A 27,241-nucleotide genomic window follows, 5' to 3' on the forward strand; every position below is an offset into this window, starting at 1 on the left:
CTTCTAGGAGTACTATAATTCTGATTCTCCTCATGTTGTGCATATGTTTCCTAATTACTTGCATCATATACCTACATGTGGCGCAAATCCAGGTAATTTCCTTATTATGCTTCATGTAGTTTTTAATGATCTATGCCATGTGTTTCAATCTGTTGCTGTTGCTTTCATAATAGGCTGCATTAATTCAGAAATGCATATCAATAGCATTTAAAAATAATACCGTAAGGCAAAATTTGCAGTATGCATAGTGTGCGCAGAATAGAAACATCAGTGCTAAGTCATACTGCAGCTTTTATGACTTGATGCACTGTTCAAATAACCCTTAAAGTTTTCCAGGCATGTATTCTCTTTTTTTACTATTTATTTTTTATTAGATAATTTAGTAAAAAATATGTTCACATAGAATTTATATCAAAATTCCCTTAACACACAAGACTTAATCAACAATAGATAACTACAACAAGATTAACAGTATAATAACTGAAATATGTACAAGGTGTCTACATGTATACAATTTACAATAAATCACTTGTTTAAATTAAAATTTCATATCATAAGAGATTAAATGACTTTTCTGTGTAGTAGTCTTTTAAGTTTCATCCAAGAATTTAAAGCGGTGGTTGTTCTAGTAGTTTTCCCTTTAAATGTCATAATGTCCATCTTACAAGTTTCAAATGCTATATTGTAGAATTCCTTCATAGTCGGTCTGACATTTGATTTCCAATTTTTTGTTATCACCTTTCTTGCTATTGTAAGAAGAGTCCAGAGCAAGGAATAATCCAGTCTTTTAACACAAGTGGTACTGGAGTGTTAAACAAGACCAAAATATATATACATATATATATATATATATATATATATATATATATATATATATTTATATCAAAGAGTATATTATTTATAAGAATCTTATATATTTTAGAGAGATAACCTTTCTCTGGTAAATGTAGATGTATAGATAAAATTAAATAATCTATGAGTGTGGGTATCCCATTTCTAAGTGTTTTTTGCATTACAGCTAGTTTTGTTTCCATAGCATATCTGCAGTTTTGTACATCTAGCCACATTTCATTATCCAGATTACATTTATTGATAATAAAGTCTAGAGAATTAACTTTCTCTCTATCCATAATTGATACCAGAATGTAAGTTGTTTTTCTTTAAATTTATTTATTGAACATGTATTAAATGTAATACTATTATTCTGTGTATATTTATTTATTTTTATTTATTTTCATAGGTTCATAGGTTGGTAGTAGGCTATCGGTCCTAGGTCCTATACAATCCTAGCCATAACAATTCCCTGTCTGTTTCTTCCCACACTGTTTACTTCCCTGGACCCCTGACTAGCAGGGTGACTGACATTTATTTTACATTTGTTAACCGGGTGTGTCTGACTGAGACAAAAAGGCCCTTTTTCAGCAGATCCCGGGGAGAAAAGCTCCACATATAAAAATTACAGATACATTTAGATATTTAGACATGATCAGTATACACACAAATTACAATAGACGTGTTTACAATGGTATGCAGCACATCAACAGTTACAGTGGAGAGAACAAACAAGAAAATATTAATTTAAAAATAAAGGTAATTAATAGATTTGTGGTGTACAACTGAAATTTGGAACATAGGCAGAATACATACATAGTACACAGGTAAGGTACATACATTGTACATTACCCACTGTTTGTGAGTAAGACTGAAAACTATTATCAAGTACTCTAGGTTTGGTATGTGTACCTTATCCGCTTTCACTAGCATGGGGAGCAGTCATGGCACTGCCAACTTTGCTTGAGATGTTGCCTAATGAGGTTTGTAAAGGAGGCTTTTGACGATGTGTTTTGTATGCTAGTGGGGAGAGAGTTCCATTTCACTGAACTATTATATAGTGTGTCTCCAAAGTTATTGTAACTGTTGGTGTAGTTTACTTGATGATCTAAGAGGCCTTTTGGCTGAGTGATGTTGTACTAGGTTTTTGAGGGCAGGACACTTATTGGGGAGGTAATAGATAGAATGACAGAGGCAGAGCTGATTGTAGGTTAGGAGGTTGGGCAGTTCAAGCCAGTGGAGCTGTCTCAAAGTAGTAGAGTGATGAGTTCTATATGAGCAATTTGCAGCAAAGCGGACAATTCTGTTATAGCAGACTTCCATTTTGCTTAGTTCAGTTTTGTTGAGATTAGTCAGAATGGGAGATGCATAGAGTAGGGTGGATAGAAGCTGGGAATGAGCAATGGCTGATCTTGTGTTGTTGGTAAGAAATGGTTTGATATGGTAGAGAGATCCCGGTTTGGCGTGTACTTTTTTAATAGTTAAGTTGAGATGGCTATCAAATTTTAGGTGGGAGTCTATGGTTATTCCCAATAGCTTAGCCTGTGCCACTGGAGCGATTGCAGTAGCATTTGTGGAGTAGATAGTGAATTGACTGTTATAAGTGTTTTTGTTAGAACTGGTTATAATCATAAGCTGAGTTTTCTTTGAGGATAAGTTGGGCTTTGGTAAGGTAGTTTTCAACGTTAGAGAATGTTAGTTGAGTTGTTTGCAGGAGGGTGAGAATGTTTTGCGCAGCACAGGTTACTGTAGTATCATCTGCATACTGAATGATAGATGCATGCTGTGTGGAGGCATGGAGGCCATTTGTGAAGACTGTGAATAGTAGTGGTCCTAAGATAGAACCCTGTGAGACTACTATAGTTATGGGCAACTGAGGAGAGAGAAAATTTTCCCATTTCACAGCTTGGTACTTGTCAGTTAAGTAGCTTTGGAACCAGGTAAGAGTGGAATTTGATAGGTGATATTGGTTTAGTTTGTTTAGCAGGATTTGGTGCAAGAATGTGTCAAATGCTTTGGACATATCCAAAAAAAGAGTTGACACCTGCAGGCCTTCATTTTTGAGATGGTTTACTGTGTCTGTGAAGCAGAGGAGGGCTGTAGTGGTACTATGGGCAGGTCTGCGACCATGATGAGTAGGTGACAGGATGCTGCTGTCTAGGAGATATTTTAGCACCTGGGTATGGATGCATTTTTGTAGAATTTTGGCCAGAGTATAGCAATAGTTCTGTACTTATTAAGTTCATGTTTATGTATGGGTGTAACATAGGATATTTTCCAGAGTTTGGGCACATAGTTTGCAACAATTGATCTGTTTATGAGAGTGGAGATTGGGATAGCAATAGCATCTGCTGTCAGTTTCAAGAAATAGCTGGGGAGTAGGTCGACTGCTGTTGATGAGGTTATTAGTTTGGAGAACATGGTTTTGATTGAAGTGGTGGAAACTGTTTTGAGGGTAAAGCTTGTATTAGTGTTATTTGTGTTGGGGGATAGTAAGGTTGGAACTATCCTGTGATACTAAGGATAGAATTGAGTTCACAAAGTGGGAGTTGAATTGTGTTTCGATGGGAACTTTAGTGTCAGGGGTGGTTGGTTTGGGGGTAGCCTTTTGAGTGGATTTTAGTAGCTGGTTTACATTTTTTCCAAATTTTGGGGGGCTGTGTTGGTATTTACTTTGTAATGTCAGGTAGTGGGATTTTTTTTGTCAAGCCTAATGCATGTTTTGCACGGTTACTCAGTTCTTGGTACTTAGTTAGGCTTTGTGTTTCTTTGTTTTTTGATAGTAAAGCAAGGCAGTGTCTCTGGACTTTAGGATTTGTTTGGTTTCTTTACTGAGCCAGGGGTTTGTAGAAGTTCTAATCTTGATTTTGCGCAATGGAGCGATAGTGTCTAGGTGTTGTAGAAATGTTTTGTTGAAATATGCTACAGCCTGGTCAAGTGGGAGGGTTTTTAGGGAGGGTCCAGTCACAGTTACAGAGTAAAGTATTGAGGACCTCAGGAGAGAAATTGTTTGTGTTTCTAGTGGATTTATAGTTAGTGGTTTTGCGTATGCTTGTTCTACTACATATAAGGTATATTATGTTGTGGTCAATTAGGGTGTCTGGAAGACTGCCTTTGTGGGGGTACAATGTGAGGGTGTTAGTTAGGACCCAGTCAAGAATGGATTCCCTTTTAGATTTATTTATCACATCTAGTTGGAATTTGGACTAGCTGCTAGTAGCCATGGAGATTTATTAGATTACTTGGTGGTTCTGATATACAGGTGAAACAATCTAGGTTGAAAAACCGCAGAATAAGGGTTTCTTGTGAGTATGTGGAAGAACACTAGGATAAGAAGTCTTTGAGGCTAGCAGGTATATTACCAGGTGGACTATAGATCACAGTTGTGGTGATGACCTTTTTAGGGTGAAGTTGAAGTTGTGAGATAAGTATGTCCCAATTATTGGGAGAGGGATAAGAGTTTGGTATTTGGCATAAAGTTAAGTTGGACTTATGCAGTAAGGCAGCCCCCTCCCCCCTTTATGAAGTGGTCTGTCTTGTCTAATGATATTGTAGCCGGTAGGGAGAACTTCTGAGTTAGCTATGTTCTTATTTAGCCAGGTTTCTGTTAAAGCAACTATGTCTGGGGAGTAGTGTGCTATTGTGGCCTGGAGTTCAGGTATTTTATTTTTGATACTTCTAATATTAATATTTAGCATTAAAAGATAGTTGGTTTTGCTGCTGTTGTTGATTTGCCCAGGGCTGAAGATAGTGGGAGTATTATGTTCTGACAATTGTGTTGGAGCAGTTTGTGTTGGACAAGATGGATTTGGGCCTGGGTTGGGGTGGATGTCCCCACTTATGGTGAGCCTGGTGTTAAAATGGTGATACAGATGTTAGAATTTAGTGATGAGTGTGAGAAAATATTGTGGTTTTTGGAGTAGGAATGAGAGCATATGTGTTTAGTTCTGAATTGGTCTGTTATGTAGTTCTTGAACAATTGTGGGCAGATATTATAATGTGCAGTGTCTGTATATGAGAGTGCGTAATATAGTGTTCTGCTACTAAGTTTAAGAATATTGCTAGAGTGATAACTTGTGGAGTTATAAAGAATTATGAGAAGACAGACTAGACTTAGTTGTGTGATAGTCATAGTTATAAAGTTTAAGTTGGTTCTAGGTGGAGGTGTGGATAGGAATTATAGGGTTGCACTATATGTGGATGGGTAAGTAGTGTGGGGTGATGTAATAATGCCTAGCGGGAATGAGAGTGGTTGGGAGTATTTTGTGGTGGAGCAAGTGGTTGTGGTGTAATGTGATCTGATTTGAGGAGCTGTGATTGGTGGAGGTGATGTTAGGTTGAGCTGTGGGTGTGGTTGTGATTACTATAAATTTAAAGATGGCTCCATGCTCAGCAGGATTCTAATATAGACTTAGTATTGGGGGAGGGGGATAGCACAAGGGACCAGGTGGAATGCAAAGAAACCAACAAAACCAGGGAGGCAATCAGTGGAAATCTATTAGTGAGGGCCTCGGGGGTGAGTAATAATTCAAGCTCTACATGTAAAGTGAAGGAGAGACGAGACAGCAAAGTTTATTAAGGTCGGGAGTGTGTCTTCATATTGACATGCTTATTAGTAGCCAGTTTGTGCACAGATTAGAGTAGGGAGATACATTAGCAAAGAAGGGGAATGTACAGAGATGCAAATAAACAGGTGGGGCTCAAGTGATACAAACTAGTGCAGAAAGCACTGAGAGGGCTGCTTGATGGTTAATGTAATCACAGAGATCTGAATTAAATGTATACTGTCTATTAGACAGCTAGAATTAGCACTAGCTGGGGGAAGGACACAAGGCTACAACAGTCAGTTTCATTAGCACGCCGAGAACTACTAAGAAACACTGCTAATGTTATAGCTACACTCTCATAACACATACAAGTAGAATACCTGAGTGGACTGACCCTGCTCCTGAGGCTCAAAATGTATATCCTTGTTTAGTTTTACCGTACTGATTCCTTCTTAGACTGTATGGGTGGGGTGGTAGTCGCAGACTGCAGAGTTGCTTGAGTGTGCTCTGAACAGAGAGAGAGAAAAAAAAGAGAGGATGAAGCTAGTACAATGAGACAAAGATAGGTTAAAGGAAGTAATGAGGAGATAGGGGGGAGTAAAAGATACAAGTCTGACAATAGTTTGGATAGAGCAGGAGAATAGATACTACTGCTACAGTTTGAGAGTGCTTCAACAGTTACCACATCACAGTGCCTTAACTTAGTTTGGAAACAGGTTAATAAATCACGCACAATACATTTATCAGCCAATTATCCTGTGCATACAAGAAAAAATATAATGAACACTTATGATGTATGCTATGCTATAGGAAAGACCATAGCTATATGCTATGCTATATACTATAGGATAGACCAAAAATAACCATGCTACATATTCAGGTATCCTATAAACAAGATTTTTGAAATGGGCAAATGTCAATGTAAAATAAGTTGAATGCATTTGCATTTTTTGATATGTAAGAATATAGTCTTTTAATAACCAGAGAAAAGTGTTGTTATAAATTTTGTTATAATGATTTGTATTTACTTGATTGTTTGTTTGTGTCTTTCGGCTTTTCCCGGTTAGGGGTCGCCACAGTGGAACTTACTTGATATTTCTTCAAAATAATGTTTTCCTGTATATCTTTCCATTTAGCAGAATGTTTGTTTGTACACAAGATAATTGTTTTAACGATGGCAGCCACAGATTATAGATGTTCTTCATGTTTCGCTGTTGCAGTCATCACACTTGGGTTATTTGCCTGCAGGTAGCCCTCAGTCAGCCTGAATACCAGAGTCTTAGGATTTGTGCATTGGATGCTGTCGCTTCCATGACGTCAGGTCGCCAGGGGTATAAAACATGCAGCCGATGCCATTACATCAGCTTTTCTTGCCGAGCAGAGTCTGAAGCAGATGCAGTTCACAAGTGTTGGTCGGCCACCTCCTGGAATTTTCTTTTTTTGAGTTTCAGACCTGAAGTCTTCTAAAAGATAAGTACCCCGTTGGGGATCCTTTTTTCTTGCTCTAACAGATGTCAGAAAAAAATAATAATTGTCTTGCCTGTGGAAAGCAAATACCTCACAGAGATTTTCATTCGTACTGCGTCACCTGTTTAGGCCCAGACCACAACGTCCCTCGCAGTCAGTTTGTGCCTTGTTTAACACCCAAACTATTTGTCGTTGGGCTATTTTTGTTGCTAAATTCTTTCGCTGTCCTTCTCCATATTCCGATTACCGATTTTCCGAAAAAACGTAAGTATAGAGACAGACTGCATAGGTCAAAAAGTGCCGATGATGCTTCCGTTAAGCTAGTCGCCAGTCCGCCGGTACTCAGTGAGGCGCTTTCGCAGCCCCTTATACCCATTTCTACAGATTCGCAGGCCTCTACTGAGATCCATTCGGAGTTTGGTATGCCGTGAGATGCTTCTTCAACTACAGAACCTGCAGATCTCTACCTTGGATGGGTCCGGAGCCACTGGGCAGGCACTGGCTTCTGAGGGTGTATTCAGGCCTTCTGATGTTCATATTAAACCGACGACTTTGTTTCAAACCAAAAATACCGAATTTCTCAGGCCCAGAGTTCGCACTACACCTAGGAAATCGATGACCAAAGCGCATTCTCACATCCCCATGCCACGGAAACAAATGCTTAGAATGGCTGAAGACCTTATTACTTTAATTAGGGGAAGCCAGTCTTCCCCTCTCTAAAAGACCTAGAACTGATTTTTCTTCTGATTCTTCAGATCATGAGTCCTATGACTATGATCCTTCTGATTACCAGGACATATCCTTATCTACCTATGAGGATTCTGATGTTGAGGATTCCATTCCCTTTGCTTCCCCACCAGAGGATTTTTCCTTTGGTGAAACCCTGCATACCCTTAAAGAGCACTTCCGCTGGGAGTGCTAGGACTACCCACATTCCAAAAAGAGACTCAGGGAATTTTTAAACTTGCCTCAGCACAGGCCTCTAGCTATCCCTCCTGTTCTAGAAATTGTAGATGATGTCTTCATGGAAGCCAGCCTTACCCCTGATGCTTTGCCTCAAGCTCCCAGGAAACCTGACAGGTACTACAGAGTATATGACTTCCACAAATTCCTCCTTAGGAATCCTGCTGCAGATCCACAGACCATTTCCCAGGGACCTAAAGGCATTAAGGCTACTACAGCCAAAAACCCTACCCCTTCGGACAGGTATTCTAGGGCTCTAGACAGATGGGGTAAGAAGTTATACACCTCTGCTACTCTTGCTATCAGGGCTTTAAATTGCCAGTTTCATATGTTAAACTATCAGCAACATATTATAGAGCTAAGAAAATCATGTTGATTCCTGATTGTGCAGAACATAAAGATTTACAATAGTTAATGCATTATGCTAACCAAGTTGGAAAACATTCTTTACAATGTGGTTTTGATGCCTTAGAAGCATCTTGCAGGGCTGCTGTCACTGGGTCTGTTTTTAGAAGGCATGCTTGGCTTAAGGAACAAATCTTGCCAGACCGTGTCAAAGCAAAATTACTAGATGCTCCATTAAACCAAGAATGTCTGTTAGGCACTAAAGCAGTAGAAGGGGTTGGGAGGGTGGCCTAGTGGTTAAGGTGTTTACCTTACAAACACAAGGTGCAGGGTTTGGATCTCACAAGGGATAACTGGCTAGGCTTAAAATGGCTCGCAAGGGCAGTTAGCCTAGTACTAACCTATGAACCTATGAAGTCCTCAAAAAGATGGAGGAAAAAGCTAAATCTATGCAAACTGTTAAAGATTTCCAACAGGTACAGCCACCTAGATTCAGTAGGCATTGGCCTTCTAAAAACTGGTCTTTTCCAGTCCCTCCCAGACCTTCTCAGTCCAAACCCAGGGGCAGCAGACCACCAAGACTACACTCCCAGGGTATGCACAGATCTAAACAATGGAGTGCTCCCACCTCAAAAACAGGGAGTTGTAAGCCACCACCCTATGGTAAAAATTCACAATGACTTATCCTTAATTCTTCCAAGCCTTGCCCAAGTACTTGCACCCTTAGGAGGAAAACTGGCCCTGCATGTAAAAAACTGGGAGTACATTACCCAGGACAGATGGGTCTTGAACATTGTATCCCAAGGATACAGATTCTACTTCCACTCACTGCCAACCCCCAAGCGGATGGCCAGACCTCTCCCCAAACCAGTGGGCAGAGGCCTAAAAGCAAGTACTTTCGCTTCTCAGTATCAAGGCTTTTCAGCCTGTCCCAGCAGAGCAAAGAGGACAAGGTTTTTACTCCAGACTGTTTCTAATACCCAGAAAAGAAAACTCTTGGCGTCCTATCTTAGATCTGTCTATTCTCAACACTTTCCTAGTGGTTCCAAGATTCAAAATGCTTACTCTCCAACAGCTGCTTCCCATGCTAGCCAAGGACTCCTGGTTAGGCACCCTAGACTAAAAAGAAGCTTATCTGCACATCCCCGTAAGGGAATCTTGCAGGAAATATCTACGTTTCAGGCCAGGCTCTATGCACTGTCAGTTCTCTGCACTTCCCTTTGGCTTATCTTCTGTGCCCAGGGTATTCACAAAATGCCTGGCTCCAGCCATTGCATATTGCAGAAAGAGAAAAATTCAAATTTACCCATACTTGGGCAATTGCCTGATTCAGACGGACAGTCAGGAATTGCTACTCCAGCACCTGACATTTGTAAAGAGACTTCTAACTTCACTGGGGTTTACCATCAACGAAAAGAAATCATACTTGGTACCCAGCCAAAAGATTGTATTCCTGAGAGCAAGCTTGAACACAACTTTCCAGATGGCATTCCTCACTCCAGAAAAACAAATTTATTTGATAAACTACTTCAATCTACTGGCCACACAAACCCAGCTATCTGCAAAAAAAAATACTGCAAGCCCTAAGGTTCATGGCCTCTTGCATTCTACTAATTCCATATGCAAGACTGCATAAAAGGAAACTTCAATGGTACTTAAAAAGTCTCTGGTGTCAACATTCTCAGGACCTGGAAACAATGATTCCTATCATTCCTTGTCTAAGGACAGAGTTTCTTTGGTGGGCAGAGGCCTGCTACCACAACAAGGGACTCCCTTTCACTCAACCCCCTGCCACCCAAACCCTAACAGCAGATGGATCAGACTATGCATGGGGAGCTCACATGGCAGGATAATGCATTCAAGGCAGATGAAGCCCAAAGCAAATGCACCTGCATATCAATCAAAAAGAAATGTTAGCTGTACAGAATGCTCTGACAGCCTTCAAATGCCTTATTCTTCCAGGACAACTATTGATAAAGAAAGACAACGCCACAGTTATGTGGTACATAAACAAGCGGGGGGGGGGGACCCAGTCCTACCCACTCTGCAGGCTAGCCATGGCTCTGTGGAACACAGTCTTGAGCAGTCAAGTGCACCTGCAATCTCAATTCCTGCCAGGCAAACTAAATTCTCTGGCAGATGACTTAAGCAGAAATCTAATGGACCCACATGAGTGGAATCTGGATCCCAAATCATTCAAGCTTCTGATCCACTGGTGGGGGGCACCAGAGGTGGATCTCTTTGCTTCTCCACAGAACTATCAAATGAGCAAATAATACAGCAGGAATCCCCACAGCCAAGCATGGAAAGTGGATGCCCTGTCCTTTACATGGGAAAACCTCTCGATCTATGCCTTTCCCCCTCTGCCCCTCCTCTCGAAGGCTCTACTAAAGATCAAACAGGAGACAGGCCAAGGACAATCCTGATTGTACCAGACTGGCCACACCAGCACTGGTACTCACTTTTGCGCAGTCTGACAGTAGTGCCACCATGACACCTGCCTCAGACCCCTTCCCTGCTATCCCAAAAGCAGGGCCAGATTTTGCATCCTCAGCTACAAACCCTGAACCTAGCAGCCTGGCTCATCCCCTAAACTCATCACCAGCAACGCTCAGTAAACATGTGCTGGATGTCATCCTTGAGGCAAGGAGACCTAATACTAGAAAATCCTATTCAGAAAAGTGGAAAATATACTGTTCTTGGAGCCAGTCTCAGGGAATGGACACAACTGTGCCCAGCTTACCTCATATACTAAATTACTTAACAGAAATGCTCCACAAAGGCCTTTCCTTCTCTTCAATTAAGATTCATGCCTCTGCCATCTCAGCTGATTGTTATACTGAGCCACCCCTCTTCTATCATCCTCTGGTCAAACAGTTCCTGAGAGGAGCCAAAAATGTAAGACCCCCCCCCCAGGAGAGCCCCCACTCCAGCCTGGGACCTTAACTTTGTATTAGAGAAGCTCATGCTTCCACCCTTTGAACCTGCTGCTACAGCAGAGTTAAAATCCCTCTCCTGGAAAACAGGTTTACTTCTAGCCATCACTTCAGCAAGAAGAGTGTCTGAATTGCAGGCCCTTATGGCCGTGGAACCCTTCATTATCTTCCATGCAGACAGGGTTTCCCTCAGGACCAACCCTTCCTTTATGCCCAAGGTGGTATCTAGTGTGGCTTTAAACCAATCCATACATTTGCCAACATTTTTCCCTAATCCTCAGAATAAGGGGGAAAGGATCCTACACTCCCTGGACATGCACAGGCAGCTTAGGTTCTATATGGACAGGACTAAATAGTTTCGAAAATCTGACCAGCTGCTAGTCAGCTTTGCTACAGGGGCAGAGGGCAGGGCCATTTCAAAGCAAACCATTTCTAAATGGATAGCACACTGCATCCATTTCTAAATGGATAGCACACTGCATCCATTTCTGCTACAAACACCATGGGAAACCTACACCACAGGACATCAGAACACATTCCACTAGGGCTACATCAGCCTCTACAGCATTTCTCAGGGCAGTCCCTACCAGGGACATCCTGGAAGCTGCAACCTGGAGCTCTGTACACACCTTCACCAAGCATTACCACCTACCTATCTTTTCTAAATCCAGAGCCGGATTTGCCACAGTAGTCTTACAGGGCCTGCTAGCCAGCCCTACTGCTTCTTGACTGCCTCCACCCCTCCACAGCTTTGGGAATCAACCCAAGTGTGATGACTGCAACAGTGAAACAGGAAGAACATAGTACAGTTGTATACACTTAACATAATTGTAGATGTTAGAGTGTATTCACTGTTGCAGTCCTGGTTACCCTCCCTCTAGCCCCCTGACATCTCTATACTTTTTCCTATCCTTTTTGTTTGGCCATATTTTATAACCTTGGTATTTACTTTTTACTGGGGGTTTTCCACACCATATAATTGCTTCCTATTTTGGGGGCTCCTGACATCTGGGGCCAGAAAAACTGATGTAATGGTGTCGGCTGCATGTTTTATACCCCTTACGAACTGATGTCATGGAAGAAGCGACAGCATCTGACGCAGAAATCTCAAGACTCTGGTATTTGGGCTGACTGAGGGCTACCTGCAGGCAGATAACCTAAGTGTGATGACTGCAACAGTGAATACACTTGAGCATCTACATTTATGGTAAGTGTACACAACTGTACTTTCTACATCAGGAAAGCTTATCCCACCATTAAACCAGTTGCGTTGATGATGTTTAAGTGCCAATCTAGGTCTAGTAGGATGCCAAAGAAATTTGAGTATTAATTAATTGAATTCTTTTATGTATAGTTTGGGAACAGGTAGAGCTAATTATTGTATTACATATAGTATTTTGGCTAGTATTATCATTTTTATGATCAGAAGTCTTTCCTCCATTGTAAATAGAAATTTGTGCCATTGTATTATAAGATGTTTATTCTTCTCAGTACTTGCCTTATAATTTATATTAATTATGTCTTTAATATTCTTAATTTTATTCCAAAATATGTTATGCCATCTTTATCAACATACTTAGAAAATTCTTCTGTTATGCTGTTATTAAAATGAATACATAATCCTCCGGATTCGTGAAGCTTGCGCCAGGCGCAGGCATAGTGTAGGTGGCATAATGCCAAATATGTCCGAACCAATCCCACGTGCACTACCAGCGTACGCCAGAGCTACGCAGCCCTCTGCATAGGTATGCAAATCACACCATGTGCAGTGTCGCACCATGCTAATGAAGGCATACAGCAGTTCACGAAGTGGTGCAGGCGTACCGCAAGCCCAAGGAAATGTAAACCATAAAACATGGTTTGCATTTTCCCAAACAGAACATCGGAGTCATGTAAGCGGACCACACTCATGTATTACAAAGTTAACATATGCCAATGGACAAATACACAGCCAATGGCACAAGAAAAGATGCACAACACCTACAAAACACATTTAATGTCATGTCCACAGTAACACACAGTACAACCGCAGGGCATGTGTGTGCAAATATAAAAATGGCAGAAAATCACAATGAAAGACAAATTAGGATTGCACCATAATATGCAATGGTAGGCATGGCACACCACAAGCAAGGCGCAAGGGTTGCCAGGGGCCCGCAATAGTGTTCGGCGCTGTAACTATGAATTAGTAGTCAATGCCATGCAAATGAGGCAGGTAATACTGAATCGTAAACGTCCCGCCAGATTAAGGATGTACCTGATGGCGCAGCACTATAACACCGAGGAGTGTATCAAAGGTGATACATGACATCAGCAGAGAGGGTGTGCCACCGTATCAGTAAGCACATTGGAGCAATGCAAAGCTGGCCTGGCCGTTGCTAAGCAAAGCTGAAGGACAGGGGTGGGGAGGAGGGTATAGAACTGTTTAGCTGAGAGCACACATGGTGCCCGAAAGCACATGTGTACGGGGATGAACTCGTGCCCGAAACCCACTAAGCGGATGCACGCGCCACGAACAAAAGCACAAACAGGAAGGTCAGGGGAAGAAAAGAAGGAAATGCCGAAGCAGGGTAATCGGCGTACTAATGAGCAATTAACACCAGTCAACACATGGCGGCCAATCGACGGCAGTAGACAAGCCTGCATGCAGAAACCTGCAAAACAGGATAGGGAGGCATAGGATTGCAAAGAAAGGTGTGCAGGACCTGGAATGCAAAGATAGGAGAAATGTCATAGCAGAGCAAAGCAAACCCACAGCAGATCGGCAATAGCACACAGTATGCAAGATAAGCCAGGTCTAGGAAAGTAGAAATGAAAACAGGCAGCTGGATGCATGCCAGCAACTGATAGGTGTAATGTGCACAAATGTAAACGGAAGGGCAGGAGTTAATTCACGGCATCCAAATGTAATGCAACACCAAAGGCAGCACAATAGTGGTTTCGTAAATAAAACACAGAAGATACCCTGTAGCCACTATCGTACATACCCTATGACATCATCAGTGTTCACAGCAAAACAGTATAAAGTGTGAAAGCACCCAACATACACCTGTGTATTCCCAAACACTGCACCATAGGTGTAAACAGACGGGGAACTTTTAAAATGTACGTGTTGGGAGCTGCCATAGCTGTGATTCATCAGCATGTGTTACAGACCGACGGTGTTGTGGAGGATGATGCCGACAACCACCGTAGGCCTCGGAGGAGGAGAAGAGTGTTCAGACCAAGGGTAACCTACCAGGGGCTACATGATCTGGAGATAGTAGAGCATTACAGAGTGGACAGGGACATCTTATAGCAAATAGTAGAGCTGTGCTGGCCACGCCTGAGAACCAGAAACAACAGAGGGGAACCCATCCCAGTGGACACGAAGGTATGTGTAAGCTTGCAAATACTAGCCACAGGTACCTTTCAAAGGCCAACTGGAGATATAATGGGGATCTCACAGGCATCGGCATCCAGGTTACTACACCAGTTCCTGGATGCCATGTTACCACATGTCAATGAGCATATACACTTCCCCCGAACTCAGGAGGAGTTGGCCAGCAATATGCATCACTTCCACCGTGTGGCAAACTACCCGGAGGTACTGGGTGGGATAGACTGCACGCACATACAAGTTAAATCACCACCCGGTGAGTAGGGTAGGTGCTACATAAACCACAAGGGATTCCACTCCATCAACTGCCAGGTAGTGTGCAATGCCCATGGCATTATCATGGATGTGTGTGCTGGCAGCCCTGGAAGCTACCACGACTCCCATATCTGGCATGCCTCACAGCTGTATCAGTATTTGTCAGGGGGGACATCCCACAAGGTCACCTTGTGGTGGATGCTGGCTATGCACTGGAGCCGTGGATGATGACCCCCATCAGAAATGCACACACACCAATGCAAGAACGCCATAATGAGGCACACGCACAAACCAGAACCATCATAGAGCGTGTGTTCGGGATGCTGAAATCATGGTTCTGGTGCTTGGACACATCTGGTGGAGCCTTGCAGTACTCTCCAGGCATGTGTGCCCACATATTCATAGTATGTGCCATGCTACATAATATGATCCTGCGGAAACAGCTGCAGCAGGGTCATAATGGGGGAGGGCCTCACAGCCCACCGCAACTGCCAAGGCCAACACAGGCACAGAGAGATCCAGACCACGGACACACTGTGCCAGCCCCAATAGGCAGACAGAGGCGTGCCCAATATGCCTACGCCTTGGCAAAGAGGGAAAGTATAGCACATACCTTGACAGTGTAGGCTCCCACGGACTGACACCCCTCCCCACCTGCACACATAGTAAAATGGATGGCACACAAACACGACTACCTGTAAATTGTGATGTATAAGTGGCCCACTGTGGAATCTTACATAGGCAGCCCCCAAACATTGTACACGCAACAGCCATGGGAACACGGAACTGTCAACACCTGAACAGTAGATGCGCCCATCAGCATCTGTCGGTGCTGTGTGTATAGGTTCCCAGGTACATCGGTAGGTACATGCCCGATTGTCAGAGGCAAAACACCAAACGGGGCAAACAGTGACACCCGTCGCCACAACATCAAGTAAGCAACTGTCACGTACTGGAGAAGAGGCAATCACGGGAGCACATGTGTGTAAGCACTGTCCTACACACAGTCATCACGGGTTACCCGCCGCGTTACTGAGGGGCTCCACAAAATGTAATCATGGATGTAGTGTCAAGGCAGGGGATGTACCCATGACAGGCATTAGTCACCCCGGCATGCAGCATCCACGGACGTATGAAGGTGTAGCAAATTATCGGGTGTACCTAATTGTGATATACATACCCAGTGCCGGAGTACAGCCAGTAAACATCATATGGACATACCATGAACTGGACCCATCAAGTTGTAAACTAATGGAGTCATCCATGTGAGTGTAGTGTGGAGTAACTGCTGTAGTGTACTGCACATACAAATTGACATAATTCGTGTACAACCCCCAGATGTTCAAGTGGTACATGCAGTGACTGTCGTGCATGTTCCAGGTCCCACGTCCCACAACGGATGTAACATAATCCCGACGGCACGGGTAATGCATTCTGGATGCAGGTCATCAGAATATGTGTAGCACACGTTAGCGGGAATAAGTGTTGCCCACAGCTGGTAAGCGATGTTTAAATACGACTATACGGATATTCGCGAAACAGGGCTAAGTGTCACCGACCACTGCGCAGATCACGGTCAATGATGTACAGAGCAGGTGACACCAGCATTAGTCACCCCTGAACAAATAGCGCCCGCTCTGAAGGGTAAAACGACCACTGCCAGTAGTGGAACAGGCAGTCATGTACACAATCACCCAACACTATTGCTAGGCAAGATGTACGTACGGTAGGGTTGCCACAGTTCAAATGACCAATGTGGGACATACGCCAGATGTCAGCAGGACGACACACACCCGGCCAGGATGAAAACCAGAATGACAGTGATTTGCATAGATGTCTAGTAATGGTCGCAGGTACGTGTTCCGTGTCCTGTAACATGTAGATGGGTCAGATACAGAATAAGTGTGTCATGCAACTATGACATAAACTATAGGGAATATGTTTGTCCCAAAGTCGCAGGACATTTGCTATGTTCACAAATATGTCGCAGGATACAACTGCACAAAGAGGGACTGACCCTCGCAATGTGGGATGGGAGGTAATCTTAACCTATGGCAGGTGTGTAATGTGACAGGTACAGACACAAACGTGCGGAGTCCAGGAAACACAGTATACACTGACAAACACACAATGAAAGGCGTAGCATGCCTGTCACCTCCCCTGTCCAAGATATGTATCATATATAATACAGATAGAAAGGGCGATAGTGTGATATATGTCGATATACAAGGGGTCACTGGCATCTGCAAATATATAGATAGGTCGACGACATTTGAAACACCTTTGAGGTATAAATAAACAGGATACCGCCAACTATGGAACATGTCACACACTAACACACGTAACCAGGAGGATGAAAGACAGAAAGAACACAGTACTGGAACAGTAGAACTGCGAGCAATAGGATGATAGTAAGGACATGTAGTCACTGCTGTCGGTGGTGCGGTCCACGTAGGTATCGTGTACAATTGTGGTTGTGAGTGATGTAGCCTGTGTATGTGTGTGTTGAGGGTGCCATGTGTGTTCCCGTGTGACTAAAGTGTGTGTGTGTGTCCGCATAGTGTGTCTGTAAGTGGCAACTCAGAGGTAGATGATTACGGTAGGTGCGGGTATAGCTATCTTTAGGCATGCGGTAAACACCTGTCCCACATTGGGAGGGACAGCCCCCCCTGAGCAGGTGTGTCCTGACATGAAACATTAGAAGGGGCAACTGTCTGTGAGTGTAGGACATTAGTATGTCCCACATAATATGCAATAGTTGCAGGAAATACTCATGCCTGTATGTAAGAAATGGAAATGTTACATGCAAACCGATAAGTAGTGAAGGACCAAGAACAATAGGTATGTAATGAGGATAAAAGTATGTGCTATCCTGTGTACTGACCGTGGCCATATGTCAGCCTGTAAACACCACTGTGTGACCCGCGAGTGTCCAACTATGGCCATATGAAAAGGTGGCAAGCCATGTGACAGAGGGTCTGACACCAACACCACTGCAATGACTGCAAATATCTAGGACAGACATGCACGGGATAGCGTTCATTTACAAATATCCCTGCACATACCGCCGTACATCCGGAGGTATGGAAGTATCAACCGCACCTGCATACCATATAGAAACCAATTAACAACGGCCCAAAGTAAATTCCCGTAACAGAAGTCTATTAAGTGATAGCACTGTAATTAGGGAATGGGCCCACACACATATATATGGACTGTGTAGAAATGCAAGCCCCACAAAACCGTATATGCTACGTACACCCGCCTACATCCCCCACACTGTAAACAATAGCAATTCAGACCGTAACCACAGCCCAAACATCTAGTTAGTCAATTACATCTGCTGAACCATTGACATACCTTGTGAGAGACATTTAAAGGCGCCATGCAAAATTGTATCCGTCGTATAATGGAACAAATGGCGATGTTACAGGTGTCTGCAATAGTCCTTTATCAGACGGGTGGGATGACAGGAACAGTCACAGGTAGAACCACATACTCACGCCGTCACACACAATCCGCGGGGGACATGACCCCAAAATAGACTTTGCTCTACACAAAGCAGTTGCAATTACACACAACAAAACACAATACAGGCCGTCTCCCCGAAGGCAGGGCAAATGGCCAATGCCCAGGTGTAGAATTCAGTTATACCCCACTGCTGCCGCATAATTGGCGAATGGAGTAGCTGCACAGCTGAAGTGCACATAATTAGTCACACCGGAGCACCAATTGGCGGCAGTAAACCACATGTTGCAGGTATAGATGTATATAAGGATGACCTGCCAGATATGCAAAATGTATGCTCATACCGTATAACAGTTGAAAGAGTGATACAGAAGAGCGAGATAGAGACGAAACACCAGAACGATATCAAGGTATGTATAACACTAACTGTATGTATAGTATGTTCTGTATTATGTAATGCCAGTGTATGCATAGCCTGGTTTGCAGTAATTAAAAGTGTCCGCCATGCATAAAGTGGGGAATGGTATTTATGTAGTGATGTCTCGCTGATCGTACTAATGCTTGTAGAAGATGTGCGTCCAGCAGTGGGCCACACTGTAAATAGCACAGACACCACAAGGGATGCAACATGACGGCGTTAAACAGAACAATGTCATACGACCCGCCGTCAGTGGCAGGGTATGTCCAATAAGTACGTGCCATAGCAGGGGATAGTATATGTAGATATACTGTAACAGTACGCATGTGTATGGGCATATAAGGTCAATGACATGTCTAAGGTGGACCCTCTGTGCAAGTAATGGTTGAATTATGGGATACCATGTAAAACATGTGTAATGTATAGTACAGTAGATTGATATGTCAGATATGTTACACAGGAGAACAGGCATATGATGCCTAACAGAGGCATCAGATAGTGATGTGAGTAGTATGTACTTAACATATGTATAAACAGTTATGATGAAATAACTATGTACTCCACTCTGTGCATTTGCAAAGGACGCAAACATTACTCCCATACTAGAATAGCAGAAGAGATGTGACAGACAAACATGAACATGATTGGCGTGTACAATAACAGTATACATAAGGCCCGTAGTCACGGGACATTGTAAGAGTGTTACAGCCAATCTAACTGGAAGGGCTATACCAGTAACCATGCACAAAGGACATGTAATAGCTGCACAGGTTCATAGTGGGGTACCATGCAGTCTGGCAAGTCAATGTGTAACAACTACAGTGTGCACACCTGTGGCACCTCGCCAGGGTAGTGTCCTGTGAACAGTAGAGCCATGTGTAACCTGCATCACTGCACAGTACAGCCACTGCAGTGATCCCTGGCGTACATGTGTCCACCATCCAGCAAGCAAGGTATCACATGAACACTGCTACTGACTGTCCATGTGTGATGTACATAGGAATCATGTCCCAAAGCATGGTGAGTATCCGGTCTGGGAATGCAACCCCCAAGCACATACCACACACTGTCACGTGTGTGCACATATCCATGAGCATCATGGTCATAGTGGCTATTGTGTATGTCATGTATGTGGAGTATATCCATAAACATATTTGCAGACATGGGCCCTGTTTATGCAGCATACATCACCCCTGAGTATGTAGTCTGAAAATGTGTACAGACGTGGTGTCTGTACATAAGCCACATACATTAACAGGTGTAGCTCAATAAACAACATGGCGTTTTAATGTTGGGTTATGTAAAGCTGTTGTGTAAGGTACACCCTACGCGGGGTGTTGTACCCATGGATGTGTGTATACATCCGGTGTTCAGAGGTACAACGGGTGCCTATGTACCAGCTACACACCCAGTACAGACATGTGTGAACATGTAGAAGGATATCCATGCCACAGTGGCAGTGTGGTAATCACAGGAGTGTGTGTGGCATACATGTGTCTTACAAACATGTACAATGCAACATGTATGTAGGGGACTAACACCTATGTGATAACCAGTGAGAGGATGGTGTACTGCAAAGGTGATGTTCACACCAAGTGTCATGCAGGTAGAGGCCATGATGTTCATATCGGTAATTGTCACAGTGACACCTGTGGATGGGGTCTGTATCAGCCGGTGGAGCAACAATGGTGCTGGGTATGCAGTGGTCTGTAAAGTTAGGCAGGGAAGTCCCCTCAGTGGTAGCCTGTACCTCTGGGAAGCATATACCGAACATGAGGGCCCCATGACTGAGGACTGTGGTAAGCCAAGTGTAACTGGATTGCAGTATGTGATATGGTATGCCACCCTCAGTGTGTGTGTCCCATCCATTAGCCACATTGCATAACATCCGGAGACATATGTTGTGATGTGCAGGTGGATGTGTATGTAGTCAATACCAGAATGGAAAACAGTGCTGAATGGCAGCGAGAGGACAGTGCAGGCTGTGTGGACACCCGTGTCATCATCAACTACTCAGGCGACTGTAGGAAATGTGTACAACAGGTGTAGGAGGCATGCTGTGGCCCCAACAAGACCAACCCAGCTGGCATCAAAGGACTGGAGCACAACAAAGACTCGATGAATGATGTCCATGATGATGTGCCCTATAGCCGTGCATAACAGTCCAGTGAGGTGTGTAGGGAAATAGTCCCAGTCGTGCAGTGTGGCGCCACCTGTGTGGAGTGTTACTGTCGCTGTGTGCCAGTCAGGGGCCACAATGTCTGGTACAAGGCTATTACTGAATATGGTGTCCCAGTGAGGAGACATGCTGCTCAGAGTTCTGTGGACATCACAGCCTGGGATATTGCAGGGTGACAAGGGGCCTGTGTCCTAGGACATATTGAGTGCAGGTCACTACTGTGTAGGTGTGACTGCAGGTACACCGTAAAGTACCTGCAAGGAATGTGGCCCTGCAGGGAGTGAGAGGGTGTAATGTAAGCAATGAAGCCATCAGACAGCATGTTGCCAACATCACCTGTTACTGTTATGTTCCAGAGTGACAGTGGTATGTGTGAGCAGATGTGGGTATTGCATACGACTACTGACATACCGCCATAATGCCCTGTGGTACATCTCGGAATGTGTTGCAGTAATGTGTACCTGGCTAGTTATGGAGTATGTGATGAGGGATCCTGTGGCCCTACCGAGGCTGACCAGTGAGTCACCCCACCCATGGGAAGGTACACCACTGTGTAACAGCCCCCACCTCTTGTTGTAAAGTATGTCCATGGGACTGCACCCCCAGAGTGTCATCTGTATTCTGGTGTGTACCAGCATGGCTCTGTGTGGAATAGCATGAACCACATTGTCATGTATGTGCCATTGATGTGCACTGGGGTATGTCTCAACATTTACATGTGCATTGTCTACCTGCACGTGTGTCACAACAACAACTACCGCTGACATACGACATCTGTAGTCGGTGTTGTAGTACTCATCTACTGTGTATGCTGTGAAGTGTGTGGTCTTGGTATGTGGCTAACAAGGGTGGGTAGGAGATATTCAGATTCACCAATGAGGGGATAACTGCAGGTGTGGAACAGCAGTCACATGTTGGTAGTGTCCATGTCAGGGATACTGTTGGTCTTGGAGGTGGTGTATGGGTCGAACTAGCTGAGCGGAGGTTATGACTCACGCACAGTGTACACCTAATGTGTCAGTACATGTGTGGCTATCACAGTTAAGTGTGGGTTACTGTCAGTCTCACATTAGTAGCAGCAGTAGTTCCAGACACAGTTATATGCACGTGGAGCACCTGTGATGCATTGTGTGAAGTAACCAGCTGGGATGTGTGTACAACATAGTGGAATATGGGGACACCTCAGCTGTGGGTGTGCCAGTCCAGGTATGTGCCTGAGAGGTACGGTCCGTCTATACCCAGTCATTGCAGGTGTGGTCTGCAGAGCCAAGAGGCAGGTCCCAGTCACTGCAGAGATATTGCAGTGGTGCAGTATCAGGTGTGCCTTGCCTGCGTGTGTCACAGAGGATGATGTCAAGCATTGTGTGACATGACCACATGCTTCGCTAGCCAGTTCCCGTTCTGGTGGTGACTGTTATTGGGCACTGTGCAAGACAGGCAGTATAAAAGCAGCAAGAGTCCAACATGTGATCCGTACTCCCAGGGGTGACAGGTGCAGGTCAGCTGTGCCACAGCATCATATTGTTTGGCCGGGTCTGTCAAAGTGGACATATAATAGATGCCTGTGAAATGACAGCAGAAGCATGGACAACTGTTGGGAGTGACACAGTAATTCGTAGTACAGTGGTAACAGGTCCGGATGACTGCAAAATGCTTCCCAGGGCGTGGACCACATCATCAGGGTGACAACACTGGTGGGTTATTGCATGTCCCTGCACATGTAGTCTGTGCCCTGAGTGACAACTTCAGTCACACAAACATGGAAGGGGAGTCACATCGTACCTGCTGACTTGTGGCATGTGTGCATAGGTTATGTTGTAGGTTATGCTGCAGAACCAATTACTGGACAGCAGGATGTAAGTGACTATCGCCTTGTGTAGCCTGCTGAGTGGAACAGCAGTGTGATTGCCGACACTCACCCAAGACAGGTGCGTTGTGTATGTTATGACACCCTATTGGCTGTATGTGATGGGCACACGTGTCTGTGGGCCATAGGTTGGTGTGGTTGTGTTTGGCAATGTGGGTTGTTGTCGGTGCCCACACAGAGTATGGAGGGGTACTGTACAAAGTGTCTCCGTATGTGTGGCCTGTGGTGGGGATCATGTGGGACCATGTGATGTGTGGGGTGCATTGCCAATGTTGCACAACCCCACATGACTGTCAGGTGCAGTCAGGGTTGGTGACAGTATAACCCCCAGCAGGGCTGCATATGTGCATCCCCCACACGCTGTACTGTTGTATGTTGGGAGGTGTGGATTGACAGTGGACATGAGAATAGCTCTATTGCCACATGTACAACTTAGTCATCATAGTGACAGGCAATAGCACTGGTACGTGCCAGTTGGACATGCCTGTATATAAGTGGTATGTGGCAGGTGGACAGGCTGTAGAAACCACCATGTCTCACGAGGTATGTGAGTAATGTGTGTACGACAGCTATTGTACAGTTATCAAGCTGGAAATGTATGGACCGACAGTGTACCTGTGAGGACTGGTGTGAAATGGGTGCTAAACTAAGCAGTAGCTCATAACGTGCCAAGAAGCTCTGAACAAGTGCTGAGCATGCCCATACATTACAGATAGGGTGTTGTATAATATCAACCCACAAGTGTTGACAACAGTCATGATTGGTGGGACCACATCAGAACACTGCTGGGTATGGTTTGCAGGTCCATGAACCATTATCAATGTAGATGTTAGCAGAACAGATGTACAAGACAGTATGGATGTTTGGCTACAGATGCCTGTGTATGTCACAGGAGTGTTCTACTACTGGCCTGTTGACAGACTCACAACTACCAAAGGTGCTACAGTGACATGTGCATATCACACGGGGTCAGCTACAGTAAACCAGGGTTAATGTGTTGTACCCCACCCGCATTGTAGCCCATACCACACAGACAAATGTCAGCCATCTGTGTATGTGATGATGTGAATGGCCATGACCTATGGGCAGTTGTTGTCACAGTGTTGTGAACAACATACAGAATGTGCTGTGTGTGTGACATATGTGCACATTGTGGTGGATGATACCAGCAATGATTCCACTAGGGGAATACCCCCGTACCCATTAAGTAACACCTAGGCTGTGGTCAACAGTATGTGTTAGGGATGGTGTAGTGTAGTACACCTCCCTGAGCTGGAGACATCTCCCTGGCCCTTTAGGTAGTCATCTGAGGTACCCATGACATGACAGGGTGGTATCCATGAGCATGGAGAACATTGGACAGGCATACACAGCACCCGTGTGACCAATATTGGAATACACATCACCCTCCAGGGGTAGGGCCCATGCGTGGATACCAGCCTCCACAATACTCACCTCCAGTATGCAGCATGCTATCCACCTTGCATACAGACATATGACACACTATGCTGTTAGACATGCTACATGTCCATAGCCTGATCTGACAGACATACATCATGGACAACCACCATCCCATGACTAGGATGGCCACATGCTGGACAGATCCCTGTGCCATACCTGTGACATACTCCCACCATACCATGCAGCCTTGTCCACATAGCTGCACATATCATCCCTGGCATACATGGTGTGATGGCTGTATGGTAGATATAGTATCATCTATCTGGATCAGTAATGTGTCACTGATGCCCCTTGTGGTGACGTAATGGGTGTCGGATACAGCTAGGAAACCCAGCCCATACATGCTATAGCCAATAACCTTACCTGCGAATGACGTCCAACTAGCCATTGTCCCATGTCTATCACATGTGCAATACAGGTGATCCGTGGCAGGATGTTGAACAGCTGTACAGTGCAGTGTAGATGTCTATGGAAAACAGATGCATGTACAGGTTTCCATGCGTACTTGGTGCATTGTCACTGCCCAAGTCCAGTAAGGCTGTGTCTGTGTTGATATGTGACATATCCACAGCATCTAGGTCATCAGCATTACCGTGGATAAATCAGGCATGGGTAGATAGGTAAGAACACCAGTGCATGCAAACAGACATGTCCACATGGAGACTGACGTCACATGCAGTAGGAACACTAATGAGGTGACACACATATATGGGGATGATATCCAATGCATACTGGGTGTTACATGTGTGGGACACATACATGCCAGTCGTGTTAGTGTCATGTTGATTTGCAAAGATAACTGTGCGAATGTACTAGAATGTATGTGCAGCAGTATCACTGTACATGTTTGTAAATGTGACCTGTCACCTTCATCATGTCTTACAGATAATGCCGCGTACACGCCTACCAGCATATAGCCGAGAGGAGGATGATGTCGTAATACCATACCTCCTTGAGAACTACGAGGTGTTATTTAGCCATGTGCCACAGCATGCACAGCAGCGGGATGACCTGTGGCAGGATCTTCGCAGGAGGGTCAACGAAGTGGGCGGCCACAACCGCACCTACCAGCAGGTGCACAGACACTGCACGGACCTCATACATCATTCAAAACAGCGTGCCACTGCAATCGCCAGAGAACAAGGTGGTACGGGTGGTGGGCCACCAACCCAGCCTCCACTCACACACACAGAGGAGCTACTGGCCAGTCTGGAAACACCCTCAGAATAGCCCCACAAACACAAGCTGCCATCGTGGAGGTGGGTGTCTCCCAACCAATGAGCCTGGAGTTGCCTGGTAAGTCAGTACTGAACATATGGCCAGTATATCCCACATACGTGCATGTGTCAGTGTACATCATGTAATGTAACAACAAATGCAAGGTATGTAGATACACATGCTTTATGCTACCCTGTGTATGCACCATACCTCTGAACTGTACGGGTATTTGCAGGATGTCCAGATGTCTGCCTCATATTGTCAGTGTGTTCCCCTTAATATCCATCCCTTTCTGGCAAATAGCTGAGGAATGGAGCCATTAAATGATGACATACAGTTGTGTTTACAACTGTACATTCCGTGTCAAACCCATGTGCATGCAAACCTATTGGTCTATCAAATATCCAAGTTAGTAAGAGCAATATGCCAAACTTGTCCCTATATGTCCCCCATCATAGTAGGCTTTGTCCACATTTATTGTTCCAAGAGGTTGAGAGGTATGGTATGCACACATGTGCTGACTATATGCTATTGTACATGTGAATTTGTTAACCTGCACTGTGCACCCTGTGGCTGTCATACAGTCATGGATAATGTTCATACTGCTGTGTCACCCTATACAGGAACCTCTGGTGTGCCGCACAGACAAGAGTCCATTGCAGGTCTATCATCGATATCAGGCATGTCAAAGCATAGATCTATTCGCCATGTGGCCAGTTAATACATGGATATACAGGTCGCATCACCCATCATCCACACAGGCCACCCATGTGCAATATATACAACTGAAATGATACACAGACATGAAACTACAGTATTTGTCATTGCTACATGTGTGTGCAGCTGTGCATACAACGGTGAAGGTGTTCTACAATGGAGGCATATGTACTATACAGTGGAACAAAATGTGTGGTACACAAACCAGTACCGCACACTCATCAGTGATATGGGCAGACCACAGGCGTCACCATTGTGTTATATGCCCCTGCAATGGTTACACACATTGTGATGTTCCATCCGACATGTCTGAGACATGTAGCGTTTTGGTTGCAATATTGTCACAATTTCCCATAACTCATACCCCACATACCACACATACACCTGTTGTCTGCATAGCCCTGTGGATGGTGACATAACCAACATCTATGGGTGTATGTCATATGGGACAACACAGACATGTGTGATAGACGGCCATCACATACATGACCAACACATGTGCACACATAGCCATGGGGGATGGCCAGAGACACGTAGCCACACAGAAGATGGGATGTGGATACACCCTGTCCCACTTTGTCCACACATGGTCCAAGTACAGCCATACTAGACCGATTCTACAGGTGATGTGGTATGCTGCACATCATAAATGCCTGTGCACAGCTAGTGGAGGTGTCGGTGACATGTACCTCATAAGATGTGTTGAACATGATGTCTGTGGCATAGCATGACGGTAGTCACCTTCACAGATTCCACTGACAGTGACAGCAGGCCACAGAAACTGTACTTTTCCCCCTGCTGTAGGACATCACTGTTAGCTGTGCACCATGTGTGCATGGTACATCAATGTCATGTGTGAAATAGTGACATGACAGGTCCTCTGTGTGTGGACATGGATGCCAGGCAGCTAACACTCTGTAGGCATCGTGCAGGGGTGTCATCTGTATATCCTCCAGTGACCTGTCACATGACACAGCATGGTTGGGTGTGTACACCTCAGCATCGTAGGTCACAATCCACAGGTATGTCATGGGTATGCATGCAGTTCTGGATATGAAATGTGTACATAACATGCACTGTTTAGCAATATAGATGCCTCATGATGCCATGCAATGGCACAGTGTCTTTACATAGCACTGTACAGCAATGTAGATGGCCCAGTCCCCTACCATGCCCATGCACATTTGCTC

General features: G+C 44.5%; 1 protein-coding gene across 1 annotated transcript in view; it reads left to right on the forward strand.

Moving 5' to 3' along the window:
- Positions 1–27,241, forward strand: part of ADCY1 (adenylate cyclase 1) — a 1,911,278-nt gene that overhangs the window by 1,645,125 nt on the left and 238,912 nt on the right. Inside the window, exon 12 of the mRNA XM_044065602.1 lies at positions 8–92. Within this exon, the coding sequence (XP_043921537.1) occupies positions 8–92 (85 nt within the window). The remainder of the gene's footprint in view (positions 1–7; positions 93–27,241) is intronic.

Source organism: Protopterus annectens, chromosome 3.part0 (assembly GCF_019279795.1).
Source record: "Protopterus annectens isolate FY-2018-M chromosome 3.part0, PAN1.0, whole genome shotgun sequence".
In the NCBI taxonomy this organism is placed as follows: Eukaryota; Metazoa; Chordata; order Ceratodontiformes; family Protopteridae; genus Protopterus; species Protopterus annectens.